Here is a 25965-nt window from a genome sequence, read left to right as displayed (position 1 = left end):
TGTTTGAGTGGTCAGTGAAGGGTCACAGAAGGCCTCAACCAAGTCAGGATATTCAAATATATAGTGTTAATGTGCCGCAGCTGCCCAACGTACAGTTTTGGTGACTCAAATAGGATGTGCCTGCTTCTCATCCCTACCTATAGTCGTTCTAATTTGTATATGGATAAAAAGCCATAACCTGGATTAATCTACTTTTACTACCTCATCAAGTGATTCAAATTGCGTAAAAGTCACACGCAAAATAACAAAACCAATGGAGGTTGTTTGCGTCTACAGGCGAAAGAGAGACAGAGACAGAAACAAGGGAGGAGGGGGGGGGGGGGGGTCTCCTCATTTTGTTGTGGTAAAAACTGTTGAGGTTCAGTGCTCGGGCGTCGAGTTTCACATCAGGTAAAAGAGTCAAGTGTCAGTGTGGCCCAGCTCAGAGGAAACGACCAGGCGGCTTTTGTTGTCCTCTCTGCCTCACTTTGCTTCCCCATGAATAGACGGAGCAGAGGCAAGGGGACAAACTTCAATAAGGGAACATTCACCAGAAAGTGTCTCAGATCAAAAGGATTTCTCCAGCCAGACTCGCTTTTGTCTGCTCCAAGTCTCTCTTTCACCAAACCAAGCGCCTCAATCTCTGCGAATAATCAGCATGAAAGGAGTCGTTCATAATCATGTTATTCTTTCATGGCTCCACGAGGCGATATTTCCACGTTTCTTAAAATAGCAAACATGGGATTACTTGCTTTTTTTAAATCAACTTATCTGTGTGTGAGAGTAAATGTGTGTGTGTGCACCCATCTTCTCAGACGAAACTTTCAATGTCTATATTAACTTATTTTGAGTTCGTATCATTTTAAAGTCCCTATGTTTTTTGGTATACAACTACTAATTGTGTTATTTCCGAAACTATATCTTTGCACTACTATTTCTAACAAGATAACTATTTTTTTATGGTAATCTGTAAAAAAGAAAAAAGAAATACTCGCTGAGAAACTGAGACACAGATTGGACATTTGACATTTTAAATTAATAAAATCGTTTTTCCCCTTCAAATCACACTTACACCGTTACAAACAGTTTCTAAATGTGTTCATTAAGTTGGTTGTGTAGCTCGTTAGTCTTCCTCAAGTCCGTTAGGTGGAAAAACCAAAATGATAAATATAAAGATTGACCCATTAGTGTCTCACTGCGCTTTCCTAAATCCCCCGTCGCAGCTATATTTAAGTTGTGTTGTTGTTGTAACTTTGTATATGCATGAATGTATGATAATCTTTGGAATTACTTTATTGTAATTTAATGCTGGTGTTTGTAACCTTGCAACATGTAAGAAGTGCACATGTTTGGGATGAGAATCGTATCCCTTTTGATAATATTTGTAAATATATTTCTGGGTTGTCGGTGCGCTGTTATTGCCTATCATATTGTTGATTTCTTATCGCGTACTCAAAATAATAAAAATTAATGAATAAGATTGATACAAACGAAGAAATATTGGTCTGAAGTTTTGTTTCCGCTCTGTTTTGAAGTGTTATGAGCAGCATGGATGTATTAAGAGAAGCAGAGAAAGGTTGAAATGTAAGGTTTCTTATTAACAGCACCCCCTGGTGGTTTAAAGGTAACACTGCACACAAAGTCAATCATTTGGCAGTACTTACAAGCTATAATAAAAGAAAGTTCAGAAAGGAAACACTCGTTACATGATCAAAAACTATTTAACCTACACCATTACCGTCCTACTATCTCAAATATTCAGTGTGTAAAATTTACTTTGCATTTATTTAAAATGAAAATATGCATTTACATCAGTTAAAACTGAAAAAGTACACATGAATAAAAATAAAACAACAGAGACACCACAGATAGTGTTACAAATTCCACACACATTTCAATTTATATCCTTTTTTTACACTTGGCAAGTTCAGAGAAATCAGAGGTGCAGGTTTCATTTTCCTAGTTTAGCATAAGGAACACACCTCATTAATAAAAGTGATGAAGATGATACCAAAATGCCCAGATGTTAAAAGACCTTTAAACGGTGTCAACTATCTGTTGCGTCTGGAAAATCAGTGTCTTTCTTACTGATTTTAACCAAGACAATCCTCCCCAAATTGTTGTCTGGTTGCTGACCACAGTGTCTGTTAAAGTAGACAACCGTCCCAAATATAAACTAGCACATAGTTGGTGTTATAGGAGGTTTTCTTTCACCCTTATGACAAGAATTGATATTGTAAAAAGTGTTTTACCTTCATTTGGCCTTTAAAACATAATAACAAATCTATTCGGACACAGACAGAGGGTCGAGTTCCCCAAAACAAAAGTGCAAATGTGCAGCTTCTGCTATAAAACAGGCAAAACACGTCTCTTCCGCAATGTCAGTGTGTATTTTACATTTTAATGTGCGATAGGGAAGCTACACTATAAACTCAATGTGTGAAATAAGACCATAGTAGATTTGACTCGTCGTGTTTGTGTGTGTGTGAGGGGTTTTCACAGCGGCTGCTTGTGACTTACGACACCAAAACTGAAAAAAAGAATGAGCGTGTTTCAATCTGTGACAGAATCGAGAGAACCAGTCCCCGTATGCACAATATATACTTTCTAACCCTGATTGCGCAAAACTGTAAACAAGAGAAATCAAGTGGCTGTGATGAGAAAGTTTCCTAAAAAACCCAGCTGACATCCGAGTGGTTCAGTAAAATCATCAAGACGTTGCCTTGTTACCAATACTACAGTGCAATGCTCATTATCTCGACCACAAGCAACAAAAATATCATACATATCTACAACAGCTGACAACACATTTCTACATTTAAATTATTATTCACATTCTTTAGGCGATCCTGACCCCCAACTCATCTCAGAGGGCCTGATCTTTAAGTTAAGAACCCATGATTTAAAAAAGGCAAAACTTCATTCAACTTGACCCAATCTACATTTTAAAAAGGTTTTTTACATCCATTTAAATCATAAAATATATACAATAGTACATGCCGTGATGGCCCCGCAAGGCCTGAATTCACAGACTGGACAGCTTCCTTTAAAAGCCTTTTTCAAACAGGCACTTCAACACAACCTCTCAATCCTCGAAGTCAAACTAAAAGAAGCGTGCATTTACATTTTTAGGCTTTTAGCGAGTGGATAAAACTCCAGTGTTGTGCTCAGAGACTGTCTGTCTGCTCACATGGGTGTTAATAGACAAACACCGGTGGTTGTGGGAATGAAAGTGGCGTCTCTCTTAAGTCTGGGTCACCTTAATCGTTGTGGCGGTGAGGAACCTCATCCCACGGATCTTTCCACCTCCTCGAAACTCACCTAAAAGCAGCCGTTTGTGAGCAGCCCTGCTGTGCCGTCACTGATAAGAGTAGGAACATTATGGCTGCCAGATGTTTGACGCTTTCACAGCTGGCGTCGCAGCGCTTGTCTGTCTCTCCACATGGCACGCACCTCTTTGAGGAGCAACGGAGTGATGAACACAATGCTGCCCCCTGTCTGTAGCATAAGAACACCAGGAGCAGAGTTACACAAGGGTTGTGCTGATTAATGTTATACAATCACATGCTGCGGTGTTGCTGTGGGTAAGGACACACTAATGCTTCCACCAGTGCACTAACAAGTGGTGATAAAAACATTTAAAAAAAGGAAGAAGCGCATCAAAAACATGGGGTTGATAGCTGGAAATTCAAATTTACTTTAAACCCATGCAAAACATACTTCATACATTAATATACTTAGAGTAATTAATGACAATGTATTGTAAAAACAAACACCGTTAACACATTTTGTTGGGTCAATGGGTCTGTTCCTCATCGACACATATGAGCAACACCTGTGATTCCCCTATGATTCCTATAAACATTTTTTATTTTTTTCAATAATTTTGGCCGTTTTTATTTACATGGCACACATTTAGGCATGGGCATACGTTTTTTTCAAATTATATTTTGGAAGTTTAAACATGGCTCCTATGATAAATTTATGACAAACGGTGGAGCCAAAACACAGACTCCCAGACCCTGAAGGACTAAATGTCTCCATTAACACCACAATGTTTGGCTGTCACTCTATTATATCAGGCTTTCAATCTAGAGCCCTGGCTTCAGAATTGTAGTTTTTACTATTTTTCCACCAGATTGAGCCATTTTCTCATGTATGTATACTTTACGGCAGTGGTCCCCAAACTAAGGCCCGCGGGCCGGATACGGCCCGCCTCCACATTTGGCCCGGCCCCCTGAACAATTCCAGAGACGCATTATGATTTTTTTTCAGTCTGGCCACGCAAATCCTAGACTAGCCCCTGTCAAATAGAACGGAATAATGGCGAAAAGGTTAGGTAAGAGAAAAGTTGATTCAGAATGCAGGGTATTTAACCTGCAGTGGTCAAACGATTATTTTTTTGTTCAATGCAAAGAAAAGGCTGTTTGTCTCATCTGTCAAGAGGCGGTGGCGGTATTCAAAGAATACAATCTGCGCCGACACTATGAATCCCGTCACAAAGACAAGTATGATAACTTGCAAGGCCAAATGCGAGCAGACAAACTCTCAAAGCTAAAAAGTGGACTGTTAGCTCAGCAGAATACATTTGTACGCCAAGCTCAGCTGAACCAGTCATCCGTTCGGGCCAGCTTTCGGGTTGCTCAACTGATAGCAAGCAGCGGTAAACCTTTCACTGATGGAGAGTTTGTCAAGAAATGTTTGAATGCTGTCGCGGAAGAGGTGTGTCCCGAGAAGAAAGATGTCTTTAATGCTGCGAGTCTGTCGGCGAGTACAATCACCAGACGCATTGAAGAAATCGGGGGTAATGTATATGCCCAGCTGCAGCAGAAGACGAAAGAATTTGACTTTTTTTCATTAGCACTGGATGAGAGCACGGACGTGCAAGACACAGCGCAGCTGCTCATTTTTATTCGTGGAGTTAGCGCAAACTTTGAGATGTGCGAGGAGCTGGCAGCCCTCCAAAGTCTCAAAGGGACTACAACGGGGGAGGATATTTTCGGCAAAGTATGCCAAACCATGGAGTGGTCAAAGCTTGCCAGCATCACGACTGACGGGGCTCCTAGTATGGTGGGCGTGTCTTGTGGTCTAATAGGACGCATGAACCGGGAGATGGAAGCACGGGGTCTCACCGCCCCGATACAAGTCCACTGCCTAATTCACCAGCAACTTTCTGGAAAACAATAAATGTTTACATTTAGGCACCCCTGCGATCGTCACACTTTTTCTGTTACAAACTGACCCCGGCCCCCATCAGAGAAGGGAAAAGTTATGTGGCCCTCACAGGAAAAAGTTTGGGGACCCCTGCTCTACGGGGTCAAATACATGCTCTCAGGACATCAGAGCAATTCTTTTAAAAGTGAGGCAAAAGGGTTAAAAAGGCCTGTTGTGATTTCTTACCATGACGATGAAGAAGTAGAAGACACACATCCAGCCCAGCTTGCTCTCAATCAGAGACACCAGGTACTAGAGGATGACAGAGACAGAAATGCACAAGTCAAACGTCTACGTGAGGGTGCGACTGCATGGCTGTGTAATTGATACACAGCCATGTGTTTTGAAAGCGTCAATGCAAAGCTAAGATCCAAACTAAAACCCACTGCAGTACTCTCACAGTTACTGTTATTCCAGTGCAGTGATTCCACTTCTAAAAGTAAGTTGATGACTACTTATACTAATGAGTAGTAAAAATAAGTAGATTTGAAAGTGCAAGCTAGCGATTCCATTACATAAACATACAAACATGGTGTCAAATGTATTCCTTTCAGGATATTGGCTCTGTATTAAATGGAGTTCGAGCCGCACAACGAGAGTGTCTTAACAAGCCACGACAAGATGATCGATGCTTTCTGATAGCTGAACAAAGAGACTGACCACGGTAAAGCACATGCACACAGAGCTACACGTGTGCATGTGCTTTATCACTGGGGAGATCCATCAAAAACCCTCTTTTATGTCCTTTATTCTGTAGTTTAATCTCGACTCTTCGTGCTGTTTGAAAGCATTTGTTTGTATAGAGAACAGACGTTTCCTTGTGAAATGTCGGGTGTTTTTCGTTCACCTGTCCGATGGCCGCTCCTATACTTCCAGTTCCGTCCACTATGCCAGTGACGGTAGCCAAGGCCTGCTGACTGCCCCTCAGAGCCTCCTGTCTGCCGAGGTCAGCAGATATGGCCGAGCTGATCATATTAGACGGGCCGCCAATGAAGAAGCCAGTGGTGGCTAACAGCGCGCTGTTTATCACTTTGTCGTTCGGGGAGTCTGAGAAGGAGAGAGAGTAGGAGTCGTACTGTGGCCAACACTGACTTTCATCAACCTTGTATTTTTATATTTTGGTAGATTGTTGCTGATTGATTTCCTGTTGAAGGATTAATAAACTAATCTTAAAGTCTGTACTCACTGCTGTATCCCACCAGGGCTCCCATCGCCAGCAGCAGGCTGATGGCCAACACTGGAGCTCTCTTCCCCATGCAGTCAGAAATCAAACCCTGAACTGTCCCTCCTGACGCAAAGACACAAAGTGACAGAGACGCAGTGAGAAAAGAGGATGTTTATGTATACAAGAGACTATGATTAAATAAAAAGGAAGAAAATGCGTAAATTGTCCAGCCACTCACCGATAATTCCTCCAACATCGTACCACACAGACAGGCGGTCGGCCTCGGCTTCCTTCCAGCCGAAGTTGTTGCTCAGGTAGAAAGGAAGCCAGAAGAAGAAGGAGTAGTTGACCAGCTTCAGACACGCATAAGCCAGGGAATACTGCAATGGAAGAAGACACAGAGTCAACATGCGTCATATCGTTTAATCTCCATTTGTTTAAAAAGCCCTTTGTAAATGAATACGTCTTGACTTGTTGGAGCTGCGCACTCACAGGAAGCACCCCAGGCAGACAGAACGCCTGGCAGAAGCTGATGGCTCGAGGAGTCTCTGCCAGAGGTTCATCCTCCGCCTCCACCACCACCACATCCTCCTCCTCCTCTTCGTTCTCCTCCTTGTCGCTCATCAAAGGCTTGTGGCTGTCCGAGTCCGTCTCCACCGCGCTCAGTCCGGTCTCTGAGTCCGAGCTCAAACCTGACACACAAAATCACACATTCAAGCAGTGGAGATCCAATCAATTTAGGCAATCGAGACACTAAACCGTTTCTATTTCAGGCAGAGTTCAAGTTCAAAATAGCGTCCGTCATCATCATTCAGCCCTTACCGATTTCTTTTGGAGAGGTAAGCAGGCCAAAGAAGACCACGATCCCCCCGGCAAACTGGACCACTGATGTCACCAGGAAGGCATACTGCACGCAGCCACAGACGGCACATCATGTTAGCATTTAGCTGCTGAGAAAATTATAGTAAAAGGTCTCAATAAGTGTGTGTGTGTGTGTGTGTGTGTGTGTGTTTCTTACCTCATATCCGTACTTGAGCACGCTAGAAGCCAGGAAGGCCCCCAGGATGTTGCCTACAGAGGCACAAGCACTCCACAGGCCAAACACAAAGCCCCGGCTGGAAGACAGCATCATGAGAAGAAAAATTTACGTCAGTAATGTTCCTATTCTTAAAAATATCCTACTAAACACAACTTCAGGCAGCTCAGTGACAAGCTATCTTTATATTCAGCAAATTACGTTCACAAGTCCTGCCGCTGAGGAAAAACAGAGTCTCAATAGCGTCTATGTTTTGGCCGCAGCGCCACTGAATGGATGTCATTGTGAGTGTTTCCCGTGTGTTTCCGTGTGTGGTGGGTGTGTCATCATAAAGCTCCACTTGCCAAGACACCAACTCGACTAAATATTTCGAGCAGCGTCGGATAAATGCAGGTTTTTTTTGTAAACGGAGAAATGTCACGCACCCCTGCTTGCCGAACCAGTTGCCCATGACGGCCACAACGCAGGGCCAGACGGCCGACTGCAGCAGGCCGTTCACCACCCACAGGCCGCAGTACAGAAAGATGTTGTAGATGTGGAGCCATTCGGTGAGAGTGCCAAAAACAAACTCCTACAAAACACACAGACGGCTACAGTTGTATTCCAAAATATCATACAAATACAGTGTGTTAGGAACAAATGTTTGCTGCTCTTTAATATTCCATTAAGAAGCTCTCCATCAATAGCACGCACAACCTGACACTAACAAAAAGCACCCCGTCGAGGTCTACACACGCACGAACGAAAGGTCTACGCATACTCACCACTGCAGCAGAGCCACACAGGCCGAAGCTGAGCACGTAGCGCAGGTTCACTCTGTCCCCAATCACGCCGCTCAGATACAGACCCTGTGTGGGCGGGACCAACGGGAAGTGATACAAATGACAGAGAAGTTGACGACTGCACACAGAAAGCCCTGTTGAGTACTCACCACTGCATACGAGAAGAGGAAGATGGAGTCCAGAGCTCCCAAGAACAGAGTGGCCTGCTTTTCATCTGCAAACATATGATGGTCCTCCCACGTCTGCGACAGGCGAAGAGAAAACACAGATATGCATGTGCAGTTTTGTCTACAATAGGGGCGTTTAAATGTTACAGGTTGTTGTGCTGCTGGTGGTCTCTGTACCTCGCCGGGGGAGAAAGCTGGTGCGCTGCCATTCTGGACGGATGGCGTCCACTGGGCCGAGATGCTGACTTTCACATTGCTGAACGTCTTCCTGGACGCATGCAGCAGCACATAGCTGGAGAGACAGAAGACGGTTTTATTCAGCAAGTGAATCTTTATCTCAACCATCCATGTAGAAAGAACAGGTCAATGGTCATACCGACGCTGGAGGGGATGCTCAACACTTATAATATATATAATGGAGCAATAGATACAGTTTCAAAAAAGGGCAATTATGTACATTATAATGCCATACCACTTGACGTATTAATATTATTTTAAAGGATCTACATAGTTCTCTTGGGCTACTTAAGGTCACATACGGCAGGCAGTAAAGATTAAATTCCAGAGAAACGGTTCGATTCTGCTGAAAGAATTTACAAGAAACACTTCAATGCAACATGTTTATCAACAAAAACAGGAAATGGCTGAAACCCCAAATTTTCTGCTGAACAGCAGTTTTCACTGTGTACTGCTTCCTGTTGCAGACGGCACTTTGCTTTTGCTCCCGGTAGGAGTTTTGACATTGCCAGATAGATAAGGTGTGATACCACATCGACTGTACTTACAGATTAACAGCTCTGACTGAAATAAACAACGATTAATATCCTTCTCTGTTTAACACTGCAGCACATTTGCCATTTACAGGGTTTGAACAAGTAGACAAATAAAAGACCGATCCAAACACGTATAATAATAATAATTAACAAAATGCATGTTTTCCTTTTTTTTTCCTCTTCTGATTATTTTTTCCCCCCCAATTAGAAAATATTACAATTCATTTTCACTGCTTTTTTGAGACCTTTGAGACCCAAACTCAGTCTATTGGAAATCCAATCAATGACTTATTGTCCATGTTATCTTGACCTCGTCTGACCTGGGACCGTGTAACCTTGCCCCATAAACCTTTCACCTAAATGTACAGCTCACGTCCATTCAGTGTGTTTCGGCACACTCGGCATCCTCTTATTGAACAAAACTGCTGCAAAAAATTGGTTGGAAATCTAATTCCATCTTTCTTATGACTCTTTCCAATAAATATGCAATAAAAGAACAACACAAAAGCCTTAAAGAAACAGGTTACTGTAGCCCGAATGGGTCTTTTACAGTGGCGCCAGGTTAGAGGAAGACCTTTACGATGACCTGGATTACCTAAAGAAGGTGAGGAGGAAGACAACCAGATGATGGTGAGTGTACTGTGACAGGTAGCCACAGCACGAGGGAGGCATCACAGGGGTGGCCGAAGGGAGGAAGAGGAGGTGGAGGACGAGAAAAGGAAGCCTTCAGGGGGGAACACCAAAAGGACAAGGAGGGGGGGTCCAGCTATAGTGTCCCACTATGTCAGATGGGACAAGCACATCACTAAGGGGAACAACAAAGAAAAGAAGGGGTTGGAAACCAAAGTTAAAATGCTTAACTGCGTTTGAGTTCACCCAAGATTGTGGTGACCAGGTGATGAATATTATTTTACCTGATTATACCAGTCTTGGATTAATCCTGTACTACAAGAGGCAACACTAGCTCGTAGAAAGTAGTTATCCCCTTTGGGCTAAAAGAGCGGTGTGATTAGATGCATCTGGTGTGAATGCTGGGTTGTGCGCACAGGTATCAATGAGCCCAGTGTGTGTTGACTGCCTCTGAAACCACTCCACCTCTCCCACCAGCCCGTTCAGCTGCAGCGATGCATCGCCTCGTGTTGTTTGCAGAGGACTCTGCCTCAACTTGAGTACTGATCCAATACCAGTGCTGTATATCTGTATATTTCAAAGTGTGGAACTCATTCAGCTCATGTTATTGAAAGGTAAACAGGAGACCAGAGATTGAAAAAAACTGGCCCACTGACTGAATGTCTTGGACTTACAGCGAAAACACTGATATGTATTTTACACTGACAAATAAACTATATTTAATGTGGATCGGTTGAGGCTTTTATTCTGGGGGCCAGATGCCAACATGTTGAGAACCATTCATCTAAGAAACACTTTTATGAAAGTCAATTGCCTCCCTTTCATTTCCTTAATAAATCATTTCCTAACGAGACAATGTTTCTTTCACATGATTGTCAACCCCACCCATGAAATCCTGGCTGTTATTTAGGCTGCTGGGGTAAAAGCACTCTCTTACTATGTGTAGTAAAGGTGTATTATGAGTACGTAAAGCCACTTCAGCGGGACAGATCCTGCATTGAGAATGGTACTTGGGTAAAGGTGTGCAAGAATAATCAGGGAAATGTACTAAAAGTATAAAATGTAAAAGTACTCACTTCAGAAAAATGAGACTGTTTTCTTTCCTATTGATCGATTATTTGGTTTCAGGGCTTTCTGTCACAAAACCCTTTAGGTTCAGGAAACAGACCTACTTAGTTAGGTTTCAGAAAATATCAGCATCTGGGTTAGAAAGAACCCTTTCTGGCAGAAAGCCCTGAAGGTAAACTTCTCCCACGTGCCAAAATAACTTGTAAGACAACTCCCATAAGGTAAATAGTACTTCTCTGTTAGGTACCCTAAAGGTAACCGACATATGGGACACTGCACACCACACTAAAATAGAAAATGTAAGCAGGACGTCCCTTTTTAAAGGACACAATCAATTTTCTGTAGATTACAGAACAGACGGGCTCTAGATTGTGCCTCTCGTGCCTCTCGTGCCACGTTAATCACTGTTTTCGTTTATGACTTTTGTGTTCAAAGACACGGATTATATTCTTCGTAGAGGAACACAACTCATCTTTTATTCCCAATACGCCCATGGATGTGAAGTCATTTTAATTCATTTGTTGTAATTATGGGGAGCAAACAGCCAGTCAACAGAGCAGTTCATGTCCATCTCTGCCTCAGTGGGTGACATGGCACACATCGTTAGCTAGTTATCACTTGGTGACAGGAGCCTCTAATGTTACCTGGCGTTACATTGCAAGTTCCGGGTTCATTCCACCTAAAAGTCACAACAGACGTCTACAAATAAACAGCTAGAAGTCACAGTTTTAAACTCTTAACCAACAAACAAAAACCAAAGCGTTTTCTTACCTTTCTGCTCATGTAAGCGTCAGCTGGCTTGTTCTCTCGGTATGTTTACTGTGATTCCTTCTTCCCGCTTCTTCTTCGTCTCTGAACATTTACGGCAGTTGTCATCCACGATGTCGCATTACCGCCACACCGTGGATTTCTGTGTCACGGACATCGCTGCGCGCAGAGCACAGCGACGCGCTGCTGCCGCCAGCAGGACAGGAGTGGAACGACAGGTATGAGGAACTGAGGAGACAGCTGTTGAGCTGTCACCTGTCACTGTGACACTTGTGTGGGTAGAGCCAGCCCAACATCGGTTGCTTTGTACATAGTTTAAAAACTGCCCCGCCACAAACACCCCACTTCACTGCCTGACACCTCAACAGGGATCCAGCACCATAATTCTGGTAAGCCTTTAACATTAGTTTGCTCAGTAGGCCTAAATATGTGTTTAAACTATGTGTAAATATTTTAAGGGGTGACTCTATAAGATTAGACATTGTTTCAAATTTCCATTGTGGTTACATTTCATAGTATTACAAAGTATCATATAATATCAACACCATTAAATAATTCAAGGATTCAAAGGTTTATTTGTTGAAGTAGTAGGCTATGTGTAGTGAAGTGCTATGTGGAGCACACTTAAGGTCGTGCTAATAGAACAGAAAAATGAAATATAAGGATTAAAATTCAAATCAGAAAGTTGTACATATATGTAAAATATTAAAACGTCACAAGTGCAAAATGACAAAGTATCTTGTTGTATGCTTCCTATACCGATTCGTGAAACCCCTCTTGGCCATGTGAGTTCATTTATAATACAACAGTTCAAAAACACTTACCGGTAGTTTGTTTTTCTTTGGATGTAACATTCGAAGTCTCATGTCCTTTCTTTGTTCACTTGCTGTTTGCAAATCCCATTGGGCCTCTCCTATTCATATATTAATTTGTAAAAGAATAGACACCATGGGGCAATGAGGGTGAGCTACAGCTGCATGAGCAACTGTAGCCCAGAAGCAGTTGTGGTGTGAATTCCAACGAACTTCAAATTTGGAGGGAAATAATGTAATACAATAACGTCTGTCCCATGTGTCATTTCCCTGCAACTTGTAGGCAAGATTATGATATTAAAGTAGCTTCAGTCTGTTTCACGAGTCATTCATTCATTCTATCTTGTTCGTAATGTCAGCTATGAGAGGGACAGTCAGCAGATAGAGACATATACTAAGACAGAGTGAGGGACAGACAGGAGGGGAGAGAGAGAAAGAGAGAGAGAGAGAGAGGGGAGGGGGGAGAGAGAGAAGAAGTCATATTCTGTGTGTGGGGAGAGAAAGAGTGAATCAAATTTGAAGATTGGAGAAGAGACAGGGAGAGAGGCGTACAGTCTCTATTCTCTCTCAATTAAACCTCTGACGACTCACTTCAAGGCTTAATTCGAGCTAGAAAACCTAATGCAGACTGTTTAGAGGAGGTTATATCAATGGATACTGTTACAGCAGCATCGGCTGCATTATGCTCCCATTTCACTAATGAACACATGGAAACTTTACGACAGAAGGAGGTAAGAAGCCGCTTTGATTTTGTGTGTTTAATATACAAGATGAGTGGGATTTCCACTCAGTGTTATGAGAATAATGGGGTTTCATTCTTAATTTAATTGAGTCATATATGTTGTACTTGGTCTTCTAAATAACTGAGAAAAAAAAGTCAGAGTAGGAGAAAATAATATATATTTCTTATCTTTCTGGGAGGTCATCTGGGCATTTTGTGAAAGCAACCTCTAGCGTAATGATAACTGCGACCGCTTTGATTAATAATGCAGCTCTGGATAGCTTGCTGTCTTTATCACACAGTAACTATGTAGCTGAATCTGTTTCTCAGCTAATCAGCGACAGCCGCCGTCTTTCAGGGCTGCATGCGGTCTCTCTTCTCATGCAAACTGTCATTCGGGCCACATATTAACTAAACAAATGATGACAACGGCCTCATTGTTGGGAAATTACCAAGCACTATCTCTCAGGCCACTGCACTTTGAAACATTGGCCTGAGAGATGTGAAAAGTATGAGAGTCAAGAGGTGGAAGGCAGAGCGGAGCAAAGGTTGGTCTCCTGTGAGGAGAATAAGGAGCACTTAATGAACAGAAAGGGCAGAGAAGAGTGATTCAATCATGCATGAGTTCCCTGATGACTATTGAAATGTTGGTGCGTGTGAACATCTTGTTTTGCCTCGAGTCGGCCCAGCTGGCCCACGATTACCATACATTACCAGCTGTGAATGATGGCCACACTGCCTAAAATGTTAGAAAGGACCTTAATCTCATGTTGACCCATAGAGTGAAAAAATAAAAAGTGTGTGCAGATGTATTCAGCTTCAAGCCTGAGGCTAATTGTCATTTGGAGCCAAAACCAGACTGGATGCCAAAAAAAATGTTAATGTGTGGATTCTGAATGCCACATTCAGCTTAAGAGGTTAAGATGCTTTCCTCTCTATCTCCGTCTCAGGTGTACAGTGATCATGGCGGCCACTAAGAGCATGCCGGACTGCATCTACTCCACTGTCAACAGGTTTGTATGAGCACAGGTCTATCAGTGAACATTGTCCCTGTAGGAGATGGACACTTTCCTCACAATTTCCTCCTGAGAAATAAGTAACACGGCTTAACTTGCCCTTTATTCGTCACATCCATGAAGGAGAAGTCAGAAAAGGTCTTTCCCATTTCCTCTTGTTTATTTATTAAAATATAACAGTTTGATGAAATGGGCTATGGTCCAAGTATGTGTTTATTTAGCGAGTCTGATGAGAAGAAGATGCTTGGTCATAGCCTTGTCCTCTGGCATTTACTCTCAGGCGGAATGTTCCCACTGTCGCCAGAAAAAGACAAAGTGTCCCCTAACTGGCAGTCTCAGTGATTGTATGGGAAGTCTAGGAAACTATGATAGCAGTCAGTAACTTAGCCCTTTGTTAGCATATTATTGCATTCTTTTTTATTTACTTCAGGCAATCAGTGATACAATCATTTAGAAGGATGTGTTTTACTGAGGAATTCTATAAAACGTTGCTTCTCTACATTTTTTTGTTTTTCTTGTGAAACCCCTCAGATGAGCTCAAGAATCCATCACCAAATGTCAAAATTTCAATTGATTTTTAAAGTTTATTTACTTATTAAAAAAAGAAGATATTATAAAAAATGTTTTTTCATACAATTGATTAAGTTGCTTTGATCAAGTTTTCATTTTCATTTATCCAAAGCGACTTACAATTCAGATTCTATCACATTTCTACACTGTAGGCACAGCTATGGGAGCAATTTTGGGGTTAAGTGTCTTGCTCAAGGATGCATCGACATGCGACTAGCGATCCTCTGATTGAAGGACGGCCCTGCTATCCACTTAGCCACAGTCGCCTATCTATTTTAACTGTTTGGCCAATATATCTAGCTAACTATTGAAAACACTTATCCAATACTTTTAGCTATTGGAACTGTTTATCACTTATTTTTATGTTGCTATTTCAGCTAGGTTTCACACTCTCAATGGCAACACATGGTGGTCAAGTGTTAACTGACTTCATTTCATGTTTATTTGACAGGACCAAACACAATATACACAGATAATTGCACAACAATTATCCAATGCAATGTATCACAGCATTAACTGCTAATTTCCAATCCTTTAAAATAACAAATATAAAACATTTTCACAGATCACAACGTTAAACTACGTGGTACATTTTGTTGACCTTACAGGAAAAGCTGTAGGTTGGTGGGAGGTGTGCAGTAAATATGGCAGTTAGTGATACTGATCATTGTGTCAATATATTTACTAAAGATCTGCAGCACACCAGTTTGTAATCCTATTTGAACTGTTTGTTTTTGTGTATTTAAATTTATGTTAATGTGTCTTGTCTTTGTGTGTTCAGGGTAAAGAAGGGCTGTGCTGGTGAGAGAGGTGATTTCCATATCTCTTCAGGAGAAAACAAGAAAGCTAGGAAAAAAAGAGAGGTGGCACCAAAACTCCCCTTCACCCCACTAGACAACCTGAACAACCAGCGGGGAGAATCACCCACGATGGCTCACAGGAGGCCGAGCTTCGACCCTCACAGCAATGAGAGCGCTCTCTTGGTGAGCAACAAGCTCCCCAGATCCAATGGAGCCAACATCAAGGACAAGATTTCTCTATGGGAGGGGAAGGAACCCACACATTCACCAGTTACCTCAGGTTCTTTGGGCCAGTGCGCCGGCATAAAAAGGACAGAATCCCTCACAAAAACCAATAAAACTTCTGATGAGTCGAGTGCAGAGAGTTGCAGGAGAGTAGCTCATAAGGAAAAGGAAAATCCTGGGAAAGAGAATGTTGGAAATCTTAGTGATTCAAGGCCTTGTTCACCTGTTGAAACTGGGAAACAGCAAAGAGGGACGCTTAAGAGCGGCAAGCCCAGTGAAAACCACAAAGGGGAGGATAGCGGCAGAGTCGTGCACAAGGAAAAGCAAGATCACGAGAAAGAGAACTTGGAAAAGCTTGTTGGTTCAAGGCCTTGTTCGCCGACAGTAGCAGTACAGCAGCCAGTGGGGACGTTGAGGAAAAGCAATGAAAGCCAGGAGAAGAGATCTGTATTCACCCTTTTTAAAAACCTGGAGGCTATGGGGGAGAACCACGGGAAAACCCCTCCGGAGCTTGGAAACTACTTCAGTCCACCGAGCAAGGACAAACAGGTGGGTCAAACTAGTGCAGCGAAAGGGAAGCAGCCCCGGGAGAATGTGTACACAGAGCCAGGGGCGCCCCCAATCAACCCAGTCCCCAAACCCCAACGCACCTTTGAGCATCCAGCCAGCGCCCCCATTGGGAAGAGTCAGAGGAAGGGGAGAGAGCAGAGGAACCTCCCCCCACTGCCCTCCATCTCTACAAAGACTTCCTCAAAACCTCCATCTGGTGTCTATGGGAGACCCAGGGGAGAGAGAGTCAGAGACAACGTCAACAGGTATAGAGGGAACACAAATGAAATGTGTGGCTCATATACTAGCCAGAGCTAAACCTATAAAACACAACATATAGTTTTGTGGCCATAGTAACAGTTAGACCTGATGTTACGAGGAATGAGAAAAAAATCAATTATATTAACAAATACATTTAAACATCTTCCCTCATTCGCACTTTTCTGTTCCCCATGACAGGAAATCCTTTGAGTTTGAAGACCTCGCAGGGTCAACTAGCCCGCTGCTCTCTCACTCACTGTCTCAGGAGCATCACTATGAAGACGTCCCAGGTCAGACATTGTCCATTACTGATTCGCCTTTTTAAATACACTTATTTGCTCTCTCGCCAAGAGTTCGATGAGAAGAGTAGCTTTGCATGAAGACGTGAAACAGGGAGAATTTGTGGTTTTTGGTCAAGTTATGTGCTTGACTATTTGTTGGCTGTGGTCCAGTGCCTCCCTGAAGTTTTCCGGGTCGGCAGAGCCAGGTTTTGCAGCTTCACCCCGCTTTCAGTCTTTGTGCTAAGCTAAGCTAACTGTCTCTCGGCTGTAGCCTCATAGTTATCGGCCACTAAAAAAAGGTAATACGGGTATTTGCCAAATTGTCGAACTATACCCCTATATTCAAACTAAGATGTAAACTGTAAAACAGGGGCCACAGCTCATGGATGTGTCCCTGGTATTTTCGAGAAACCAGTGTGTTACCACATGGATTAAATGTTTTTCATGTTTTTCCACTCTATCATCACCGACATTCTGCAGAAAATGATGTTGTAGGACATAGATATAGGATATTTCTACTGGCAGCTTCAGCCTAAAAATATCAGAATAGCCATTTTGTTTGAATTTTGAGAAATGCCTATAAACGTGTGTTAGACATTGCCATCTTTGGTTTCCCTCCAGACTCGTCCAAAGAGAACCCATATGAGGACATAGAGTTGGAGAGTCAATGCTCCCAGCAGTCTCTGCCCTCCTCTCCTGGCGCCGATACCACCAAGGTTCTTGCAAAACAAGCCAAGCATAATACTTAGCAATGACACCACTTCTTTTCCAAATGACTATAAAAACTGTATTTTGTTCTTTGTCTGTAGACCTCGAGGCCTGGCTTCTTCAGGCAGAATTCAGGCAGAAGCTTCAAGCTGCTGGACCTGCGGAGAACCAACCAGTCGCCCCGCCGCACCAGCAGCGGGGGCGTTTCATCTCCACCCCAGCTTAGCCCTCCCTCCACCCCCGCTGGGCCTGAAAACACTTCCTGGGTGCCCGGAGATCCCTACAGCCGCACCTGCCGCAGGATACCAACGGTGTGTGTTTGAGAGCTGTATATGTATTAGCTTACCCAGAAATCCCTGAACTAGAGTAGACATTTTATCCTATAACCCTAATGCTTACCACATTACTTACAGATATTCAGCTTTAATCTAAATCAAGTGTGGCTACCAGGTTCCTCTGTAGGTGCCAAATTAGTATGAATTTGTGTTTTGTTCTCATCCTTGAAAGATATGCTGATGTATTCAATCCCACTGATTCAGAGCTTTTCCCCAACAGGTTGTACTAAGAATCAACAGCATCTTTGAGGCTCGGATCGGGAAGAAACATCTACGAAGGATCTATCATTACGCTGAGACAAGCTCAGGGAGAGGTGATGATGCTGACATTACATTTTTAAAACCTTTTTCTAATGCCTATAATGTAAATGTGGAGTTTTGGCTTCAGAGACATGACTTTTGTTTGCAGTTACAGATGAGAACAGCGACTCTGAGAGTGAAGTTGAAGAAAGAGCAAAAGGTAGATTACACAGAGCATTTCTTTTTTTTTTTTTACACCTTTTGACATCTTCAATTCATAACCATGCTGTATCTTACTTTCCTCTTCTCCAGCTCATCGTCAGCGTCTCAGGTCAGTCAAGTCCATACTGAGCAAACCAAGCCAGGCCCACTACAACAGCACCAACACCAGAAACAGCTCTCTGGACCAGGAGCTCCACCAGCGTCGGCTCTTTGAGTATTTTCTAGTCGTGTCGCTGCAGAAGTCGAAAGCTGGTGCCCACTATCTGCCGGAGGTCACACAGCAGTTTCCCCCGAAGGTCAGAATGTTTACTTGCCATCTTGTTTTACAGGAGCAAACCACAAACTTAACTCATCATGTAATCATCATCACTACTCAGGAAATGTTGGATCCAGTCTTCTGTTTTTGGACTCACATTTAGGACAAAGAATTCTGCTGCATTGATTTTGACCATTCTTTAAACATCTCTTGTGAGTCCACAATCTTCATGGAAGTGCAATGTAAAAAATCCCAGAAGTACCACTTTAACTTTTGAGACCTAATGCCTCAAAATATAAATGTCTTTAACCTCAGCCAGACAATAGTCAATAGTAACTGATGCCGATTCAACCAGACTAGATTCTCTTACTACAAAAAGCTGAAAAAGGAAGAGAGAGGAGTTCTTTGTTCATACAGTAACTTTTTAGCTACCCTAATTCCTACATGCAAGCCTTTACCTGTTGATTGTGGACAAATATGCATGAAATAATGATGGAAATTAAGCTAAAGAAAATGCACGAAAGTAGTAAAAACAAACTTATAACTTTTGTTATGTTGCAGCTGGAGCGGAGCTTCAAGTTCATGAGGGAGACAGAGGATCAGCTGAGGATCATTCCTCAATTCTGTTTCCCTGATGCAAAAGACTGGGAGCCGGTGGAGAACTACCCAAGGTGAGAGTGTAAAAGTTACCGTAATGCTACTGTTTATGAAATGCCACATACATTTAAGATGATTTCATGGTCAATAGTACTGGAGAACTTTTATTACCGCTAGAAGACTTGTTGTTTAACCCATGATAGACATGACTGCTGGACTGGACTGATGATGTATGAGTCCCTTTAGTCAATTTGTATGAACATAACTATCTATGTATATTTCTCAGATGTACAATCAAAATATACTAATCGCATGTTTATTTGTGTATCTGTTGTGGGTCATCCCTCATAGTGAGATGTTCTCCTTTGTTTTGACTGGAGAGGATGGGAGCAGGAGGTTCGGATACTGCCGGCGTTTACTGGTAAATAGAAACGACTTGAATAAATAAGTGCGCTGCTACTGAACAGGAAGTGGCTAAATACCACAATCACGGCTGAGTAAATAACCGTGCCAAAATAGACAACGTGCCTGTGGGAAAATAGTCCTTCTGAGAGTCTGGGAGGAAGTGTGTGAGAATGTTTGTGTGTGTGTGTGTGTGTGCATTTGCATTTGTTTCTGTCTGTCTATTTCTACAGTATATGTTAGTTTCAGAGCTGTTGATAGTATAGTATAGCAATATGTTTTCATTTTACAAATGTTTATGTGGCCTCTGTCATGTTGAAACCTTGCAACTCTTCGGGACAGATCACATTATCCTTAAGGATACTTATAAAATACTTTAAAAAAACAGTTGTTAATCCTAGAAAATACTTGGTCATTAAACTGAATTACATTACAATAAATACATTCAAAAGGTTCATGTTTCTGAGTTTTTCCCAGACCAGCAGCAGCAAGTAAACGTCCCCCCTCTCTTTTCAGCCCAGTGGAAAAGGTAAACGTCTACCAGAAGTCTACTGTATTGTCAGTCACCTCGGCTGTTTCAACCTGTTCTCCAAGGTAAACCACTCTCACTGGTTCCTTATCATAATATTGTTGACATAAAAGTAATTGAGCAAATTTACAAGGTGTGTGTGTGTGTGTGTGTGTGTGTACTGTAGGTGCTGGATGAGGTGGAGAGGCGGAGGGCTTTGTCTCCAGCCCTTGTGCAGCCTTTTATGAGAGCCATCATGGAGGCTCAGTTTCCAGCTCCAGGCAGAACCATCACCATCAAAACTTTCCTCCCTGGCTCAGGCACTGAGGTGACTGACACTTCAATATTGAAATTAACCCTGTTAACCTGTTTCTAGTCGATATGTTCGATAAAGGTAAATAAAAAAAACTATTTTTTAACCAGTGTTCATGGTGTGCTATAACTTTGTGGATTTATCCCTCTTAATCCCAGGTGATGGAGCTCTGTCGGCCCTCTGACTCGCGCCTGGAGCACGTGGACTTTGAGTGTCTGTTCTCCTGTCTGAGTCTGCGCCTGCTCCTCCGGGTGTTGGGGTCTCTGCTGCTGGAGCGAAGGGTCATCTTCACCGCTGACAAGCTCAGGTCGGTCCCTCCACTGGAGCTATTGCTCCTGTAGACTTACACAATAGCCCAATATGAGGTTGCACTAAACATCCTTCTTCCATCCTTTATGTAATTATGGAGTCGGCAGATATTAAGTTCAAGCCTCAGAGATGTTTTCATTATGAAGTTAGAAAGAAACACGGGTGGTCCAGACCCTCATATTTAAAATAAATTTAAGGCAGCCCCAGTTTTATTCAGGGAACACGCCAGAGAGATATTTTGAGGCCAGTCTGTTGAGCTGTTGTCGTGCTGGGGCCGGATTGTTTGTTCTGCAGGAGAAAGCCAGTGGGAGTCAGAGAGAGCGGTCACAGTAGTGGAATGTGAAGTTAAGTGACGTAAATGAAAGAAGTATGTAACTTTGCTTTCCTCTCTGGGAAATGTTACTGTAGGGAATATTCACTGGGATTAGACTGTATTTTAAACCATAGCCCCCTCATGTGGTGAGAATGAGTATTACTTACTTATTGTATCTTTCGCTGCCTCTCCCTCTCTCTCTCATCCAGAAAAATATCTACTATAAAGACTTTAAACATGCAATGAAAAGCGTTCCCTTTTGTGCTCATCATCATTTGATAATATCTGATTGCCCTCCACTCATTCTCCCCGTGTCTGTCCTTGCAGTACTCTCTCCAAGTGCTGCCATGCTGTCGTGGCGCTGCTTTACCCCTTTGTGTGGCAGCACACCTACATCCCCGTGCTGCCCTCGGCCATGCTCGACATCGTCTGCACTCCAACCCCGTTCATCGTTGGCCTGCTGTCCAGCTCCCTGCCCCAGCTCACTGAGCTGCCCCTGGAGGAGGTCAGAAAGGCACTAATTCTAAGCAGTCGTTCAGAGAAACTTGAGCCATATAAAGAAAAAAATATACTTATTTGCAGCTGTGAACAGATTTATCACATCAATGCAGCAACAATAAATTAAGGCTTTCTGTGCTCAGGTTCTGGTTGTGGATCTTGGAAACAGTCGATTTCTCAGACAAGTAGGTCACGTGTTGTATCACATATATGGCTCTGCATAATCCGTATGGATGTGGAACAAATTATTTCACCCTTAACTCCCCTACAAATCAGTTTTCTATCCTGTTTGTCATGTTTAGTTGGACGATGAGGACTCCATCCTGCCCTCTAAGCTCCAATCAGCCCTGGAGACTGTTCTGGAGAGGAGAAGAGAGCTGGCTAATGAGAGAGGAGGAGACACACCTGGTGGTGAGACATATCAAGGACTGACACTGAAAACTAGCAATTCAATTTTGCAACTGAGCAAGTTCACGATCCAATGTTTATCTTCTTCTCTTCAGATTCTGGCCATCTTAGCACCGTTGTGTCCGAGGCCTTCGTGCGGTTCTTCGTGGAGCTGGTAGGCCACTATCCACTCTTCATCACAGGGGAACGGGAAGACGGCTACTCGTCCTCTTCTTCCTCCCCGGTCCCCTGCTCTTTCCAGCGCGAGGGTTTTCGTAAAGCAATCCCGTCAAAGACTGTGCGTCGCTTCCTGGAGGTCTTCATGGAGACCCAGATGTTCGGCTGGTTCATCCAGGAGAGAGAGCTCCACAGGCAGGCTCTGAGAGGTAAAGAGCTGCAGTGAAAACAAGAGGGCCGGCTGCTGGGGAGCTGATGCAGTGATTCATGATTCTTTCTCTTTCATCAGGACTGTTTGAAGTGAGGGTGCAGGAGTATCTAGACTCCATCCACGAGAATGAACACCGGAGGGTTAACAGGTTTCTCAAAGGCTTGGGTGAGTTTGTTTCTGAGCTGTTCTTTCCTTGTTGTAGTGAAACAAACTCTGTGAAAACAATCTACAGTAGGCTCATTCTCACCTTGAATCACTCTTGTTTTTTTCCCTTTGCTCTAGGAAACAAAATGAAATTTCTTTCCAAGAAATAAGGCCACTATAATTGCACACAAAGAGACACAAACTAAAAAGAAGAAACACTGAAACAAGGAAAGACTTCACGGACTGCAGAAATCCAACAAAAAAAATGATCACTTGAATGCTTTTATTTTTTAGATACGCTCGTTCACGCCATCCTCATCTGTGTCACCGTGTGAGACTTTTCCTCAAGGACTCATGATGGACACAGTGAAGCTCTAGTGAATCCCAAAAAAGAAAAATCCTGCTGTATTTCACATACATATTGAAACATGGGACTGTAGACTCACAGAAATACATAAGAGGTTCCTGGTTGGTTGGTTTTTTTAGATTACATTCTTCAGGCAACAACATTCATGAGCACAAATAACACAATTTATGAAGATTAAATTGGTCCGAGGTATAATGCTGTAAGATACATATGGCTGGCAAATTAAAGGGAAAACCTGAATATATGAGTATAGAGTGCAAAGGACACAAGGGGTCACTGAATGGTTTGATGAGTATGATAATTAGGACGTTTGGTAGTCAGTCAACCTTTCACTGTTACTTGACTTGAAAGTCCACAGTCACCGCACTCTCTAAATCCACAAGGGGGCAGTAGTTTGTTTTCTTTGATTAGATGATCTTCACATTGTCAGTGACTGACCAGAAAATGACATAGACCTGCTTTCCTGATCTTTAATGCTTCTTTAATGTTTTTTTTATCATAGCAGTGACAACATCACAAGAAAATGAATAAAATAAAACAAAATAGATAAATATTCTCAGCTTGGTGTTTTGAACTTGAAGTGGTGAGTTACTGTTTTGACGTTGCCGTGCTCCCCCCACCATTGAAACAAATGGCTCATATAATCAATGCATTACATACTTACAGTTTGGATGTCATCATTGTAAACTTTGTAAATCTCTCACCTCCCTCCAGTTTGTAGATTAGAAACGGTTGCATCAATTGATGGTATGAACATACGGTATAAGACACTGTGCTCAAAATATTTGTATTTTATTACACATTGCAAAATGCTGAGCTGAAAATCAAAGCCAAGTTAATTGCATTCACTCAGCATTTGTGTGTCAGTTTTACACAGTGAGTAATCCGCATACCACCCATTCGCTAACCAGTCACTGTGTTTGTGTGCTCAAAGTTATTTGGCCTTTTTACTACAAAGAGCCTCGGTTCAGAGTTGGTGGCAGCTTTACTATTTTAGTCTCTGAGTCATGGAAACAAAGCAGATCTTTAGCCCACGAAGAGGAAAGCACATCTTTGTCAGCATGAAAACACAACACAGGTGCAGAGCAGAGCATAGTAGTGTATTGTTTTGGGGACCAGTGCGCTCAGTTCGTGCCTGCTGAGCAAGCCCAAGGGGCCCCCAGGGCATCGCCCAGCAACCCAATCTGTCATCTTGTTAGTGGCAAGTTCACACACACCCGCTGACACAGATGTTGATGCATACACACAGATGCACAGAGAGTACAAAACATGTCAAACAGATACAGGCTCATAATTGTACATACTCTAAAACAATGATGACCACCCAGAGGTATTTGCACCCCAAGGAGCACTTCTGCATTTGCCCCTGGGTACACTGGGTACAGTGAAAACGTCATGGAATAGCAAATGTGAAAACCATACCGCAGCTTCCTATCTGGCTCCCAAGGTGGGAAAGCTGTGGTGCTGTGGGACAGGAGGCGTCTCGGGAAGATGGATGGATGTGGTGAGAGAAGAGCGCTGACGGCTGCCAAAATGTTGGCTCACAGACTCAGGTTCTCGCACTGAGTTTGTGTGCAGATGGGTGAACAGCAAACCCAAATTGTCACATATCGTTTCCTGCTAAACACCTGGCCGTGGCTCAAGACAACCAGCTCGTTAGTGCGGAGGTAATTATGGATTCCATTAATTCTAGCCAGCAGGGGTTGACCCCCAAAGCCTTACATCCTGCACTGGTGTATTTCCACAGCAAACCTCCCTGTGGAATATCTCTCACCACTGCAAATGTCATGCGTTTTCAGTCAGGGAGAGAGAGCACCCTTCTCTGCCACTTAGAAACAACAATAGCTTGTTGAAACTCTAATCTTCCCTGTAAAGTGCCTTTCACAGGTCCCTATAACCTGACTGGATTCCACCTCACATGTGATACCACATTATGCTGGTAATTGAAAACATCTACCTGCAAGAGAGAACCTGCTGCAAAACTCAGCGTTGCAACGTACCGATGCAGTTATGCCTATTAATCTGAACAGAAATACAATCATACAAACATCACGGTCCATTAAAACCAACCACCAATTCAATTATAAAGTCTCTCCGGAGATTTATTGACCTCCTTCCAAGGCTTGCAAACTTGCATTTAGAAACCCTCTGGAGGTTGCCTCTGCTAATTACGTGATTTATGTTGTAAATTATGGCGGCGGGGAGGTGCAGCAACTAAGCAGCACTTGCCATCAATCAAAATGAAAAGTGCAATGTTATTTTCCATCATTCGGTTTTATTTTCTTTCATATCTTCTCTCCCACAAACCTCAATCAAAAAGGCCGTTTTGGCAGGTTGAATTTGCTGAAGAGCTTGGGGTCATGACGGTAACTCCCAGCGTGCCATATGCAATTTTGCACAAATTATGCTTGTGTGCCTCGGGTATTTTTGTCTTCACAACACAAATATGGTACTTACAGGCTCCCATAGAGTCTTTTTGTGCCTGATTGGAAGCTATAGAGAGACACTGCTCTTCTTAACACTGTCACATTGATTGCCTGACGCTGCCTGTATGATTGCACAAGTGTGAGAATAACAAAGGAGAAATAAGTAGGAAAGTAAAAAGGCCTCGAACATGCACCCGTCAGCTTGTTTTTTGGAGTTGCAGGTGCAGTGTCCAGCTGCAGCCCTGCCATGCATGCCAGCGGAATGAATCATTTCCCCCGTTCAGAGGAGGAGCCATCGAAGCATTATGGAGAACATAACAGCAAGGCAGGAGGAGGTGGGAGAGGAGGAAAAGGCCAGGAGAGGAAAGGAGAGGTGAATTTGACAGGGAAGAGGTGAAGGGCTGCAGAGTAGGTGACAGCAAAGAGAAAACAAAAGGCAGGATTTCCATTTTGCTGCTGCTACGCCACGTTACAGCAAAGCCTTTTAAACTGTGGACGCAGACCAGAAGCTGGCAAAGAGTGGAGGAAGTGGGAAGAAAAAGGAGAGAGGGAGACGTGCAAAGTCAGAATAGTGTGAGGAAGGCAAAATCATTGTGGGTTGTGAGTTTCTTTTTTTTTGTGGCTGCTGTTTCTCGCTCTCTAATCTCAAATTGTGAAAGAAAGAAAACAAGCCATAAAGGCTCAGAAAAAAAGGTTTAAAGAGAGAGAGAGAGAGGGGGGGGGGGGGGGGGGGGG

At 43.0% G+C, this 25965-nt stretch overlaps 2 protein-coding genes across 6 annotated transcripts; one reads left to right on the top strand and one right to left on the bottom strand.

Moving 5' to 3' along the window:
* Positions 1-1556: 1556 nt before the first annotated feature.
* On the bottom strand, positions 1557-11672 carry slc37a3 (solute carrier family 37 member 3). Of its 2 annotated transcripts, XM_031865690.1 has the most exons (14): positions 11586-11672; positions 9712-9921; positions 8521-8635; positions 8326-8418; positions 8159-8242; positions 7820-7965; positions 7377-7473; positions 7181-7265; positions 6851-7050; positions 6597-6738; positions 6380-6481; positions 6041-6240; positions 5380-5445; positions 1557-3477 (listed from the first exon to the last, which is right to left on the bottom strand). In XM_031865690.1, exons 2-14 carry the CDS (start codon positions 9786-9788, stop codon positions 3385-3387), a joined length of 1500 nt encoding a protein of 499 aa, XP_031721550.1. In that variant the 5' UTR covers positions 9789-9921; positions 11586-11672; the 3' UTR covers positions 1557-3384. The 2 variants fall into 2 exon arrangements, with proteins under 2 accessions (XP_031721550.1, XP_031721551.1); XM_031865691.1 differs by lacking the exon at positions 9712-9921 and having other exon boundaries at positions 11586-11645.
* Positions 11673-12937: 1265 nt separating this feature from the next.
* Positions 12938-24250, top strand: LOC116393390 (DENN domain-containing protein 2A-like). Of its 4 annotated transcripts, none has more exons than XM_031865689.1 (20): positions 12938-13125; positions 14066-14128; positions 15483-16541; positions 16735-16826; positions 17439-17533; positions 17627-17836; positions 18081-18174; positions 18276-18320; positions 18413-18618; positions 19140-19249; positions 19527-19596; positions 20094-20171; positions 20273-20413; positions 20557-20705; positions 21348-21525; positions 21662-21703; positions 21821-21929; positions 22022-22291; positions 22372-22458; positions 22576-24250. In XM_031865689.1, the coding sequence occupies exons 1-20, from the start codon at positions 13094-13096 to the stop codon at positions 22605-22607; spliced, it is 3162 nt and encodes a 1053-aa protein (XP_031721549.1). In that variant the 5' UTR covers positions 12938-13093; the 3' UTR covers positions 22608-24250. The 4 variants fall into 4 exon arrangements, with proteins under 4 accessions (XP_031721549.1, XP_031721548.1, XP_031721547.1 ...); XM_031865688.1 differs by having other exon boundaries at positions 18270-18320; XM_031865687.1 differs by having other exon boundaries at positions 22372-24250.
* Positions 24251-25965: the final 1715 nt, after the last annotated feature.

The sequence above is a fragment of the Anarrhichthys ocellatus genome, unplaced genomic scaffold, assembly GCF_004355925.1.
Source record: "Anarrhichthys ocellatus isolate YVR2014 unplaced genomic scaffold, GSC_Weel_1.0 scaffold33, whole genome shotgun sequence".
In the NCBI taxonomy this organism is placed as follows: domain Eukaryota; kingdom Metazoa; phylum Chordata; class Actinopteri; order Perciformes; family Anarhichadidae; genus Anarrhichthys; species Anarrhichthys ocellatus.
This window is presented reverse-complemented; position numbering and strand designations above follow the sequence as displayed.

Bases quoted from the DNA above. Each gene is read 5' to 3' on its own strand.
- slc37a3 (XM_031865690.1), bottom strand. From the start codon at position 9,788: ATGCCTCCCTCGTGCTGTGGCTACCTGTCACAGTACACTCACCATCAT. The intron at 7,474-7,819 runs GTGCGTGACATT...GCTGTCTTCCAG, and splicing joins AACTGGTTCGGCAAGCAGGG to CCGGGGCTTTGTGTTTGGCC. The intron at 7,266-7,376 runs GTAAGAAACACA...GGCTGCGTGCAG, and splicing joins TGCTCAAGTACGGATATGAG to TATGCCTTCCTGGTGACATC.
- LOC116393390 (XM_031865686.1), top strand. From the start codon at position 13,094: ATGAACACATGGAAACTTTACGACAGAAGGAG. The intron at 16,827-17,438 runs GTCAGACATTGT...GTTTCCCTCCAG, and splicing joins TCACTATGAAGACGTCCCAG to ACTCGTCCAAAGAGAACCCA. The intron at 17,837-18,080 runs GTGTGTGTTTGA...TTTCCCCAACAG, and splicing joins CCTGCCGCAGGATACCAACG to GTTGTACTAAGAATCAACAG.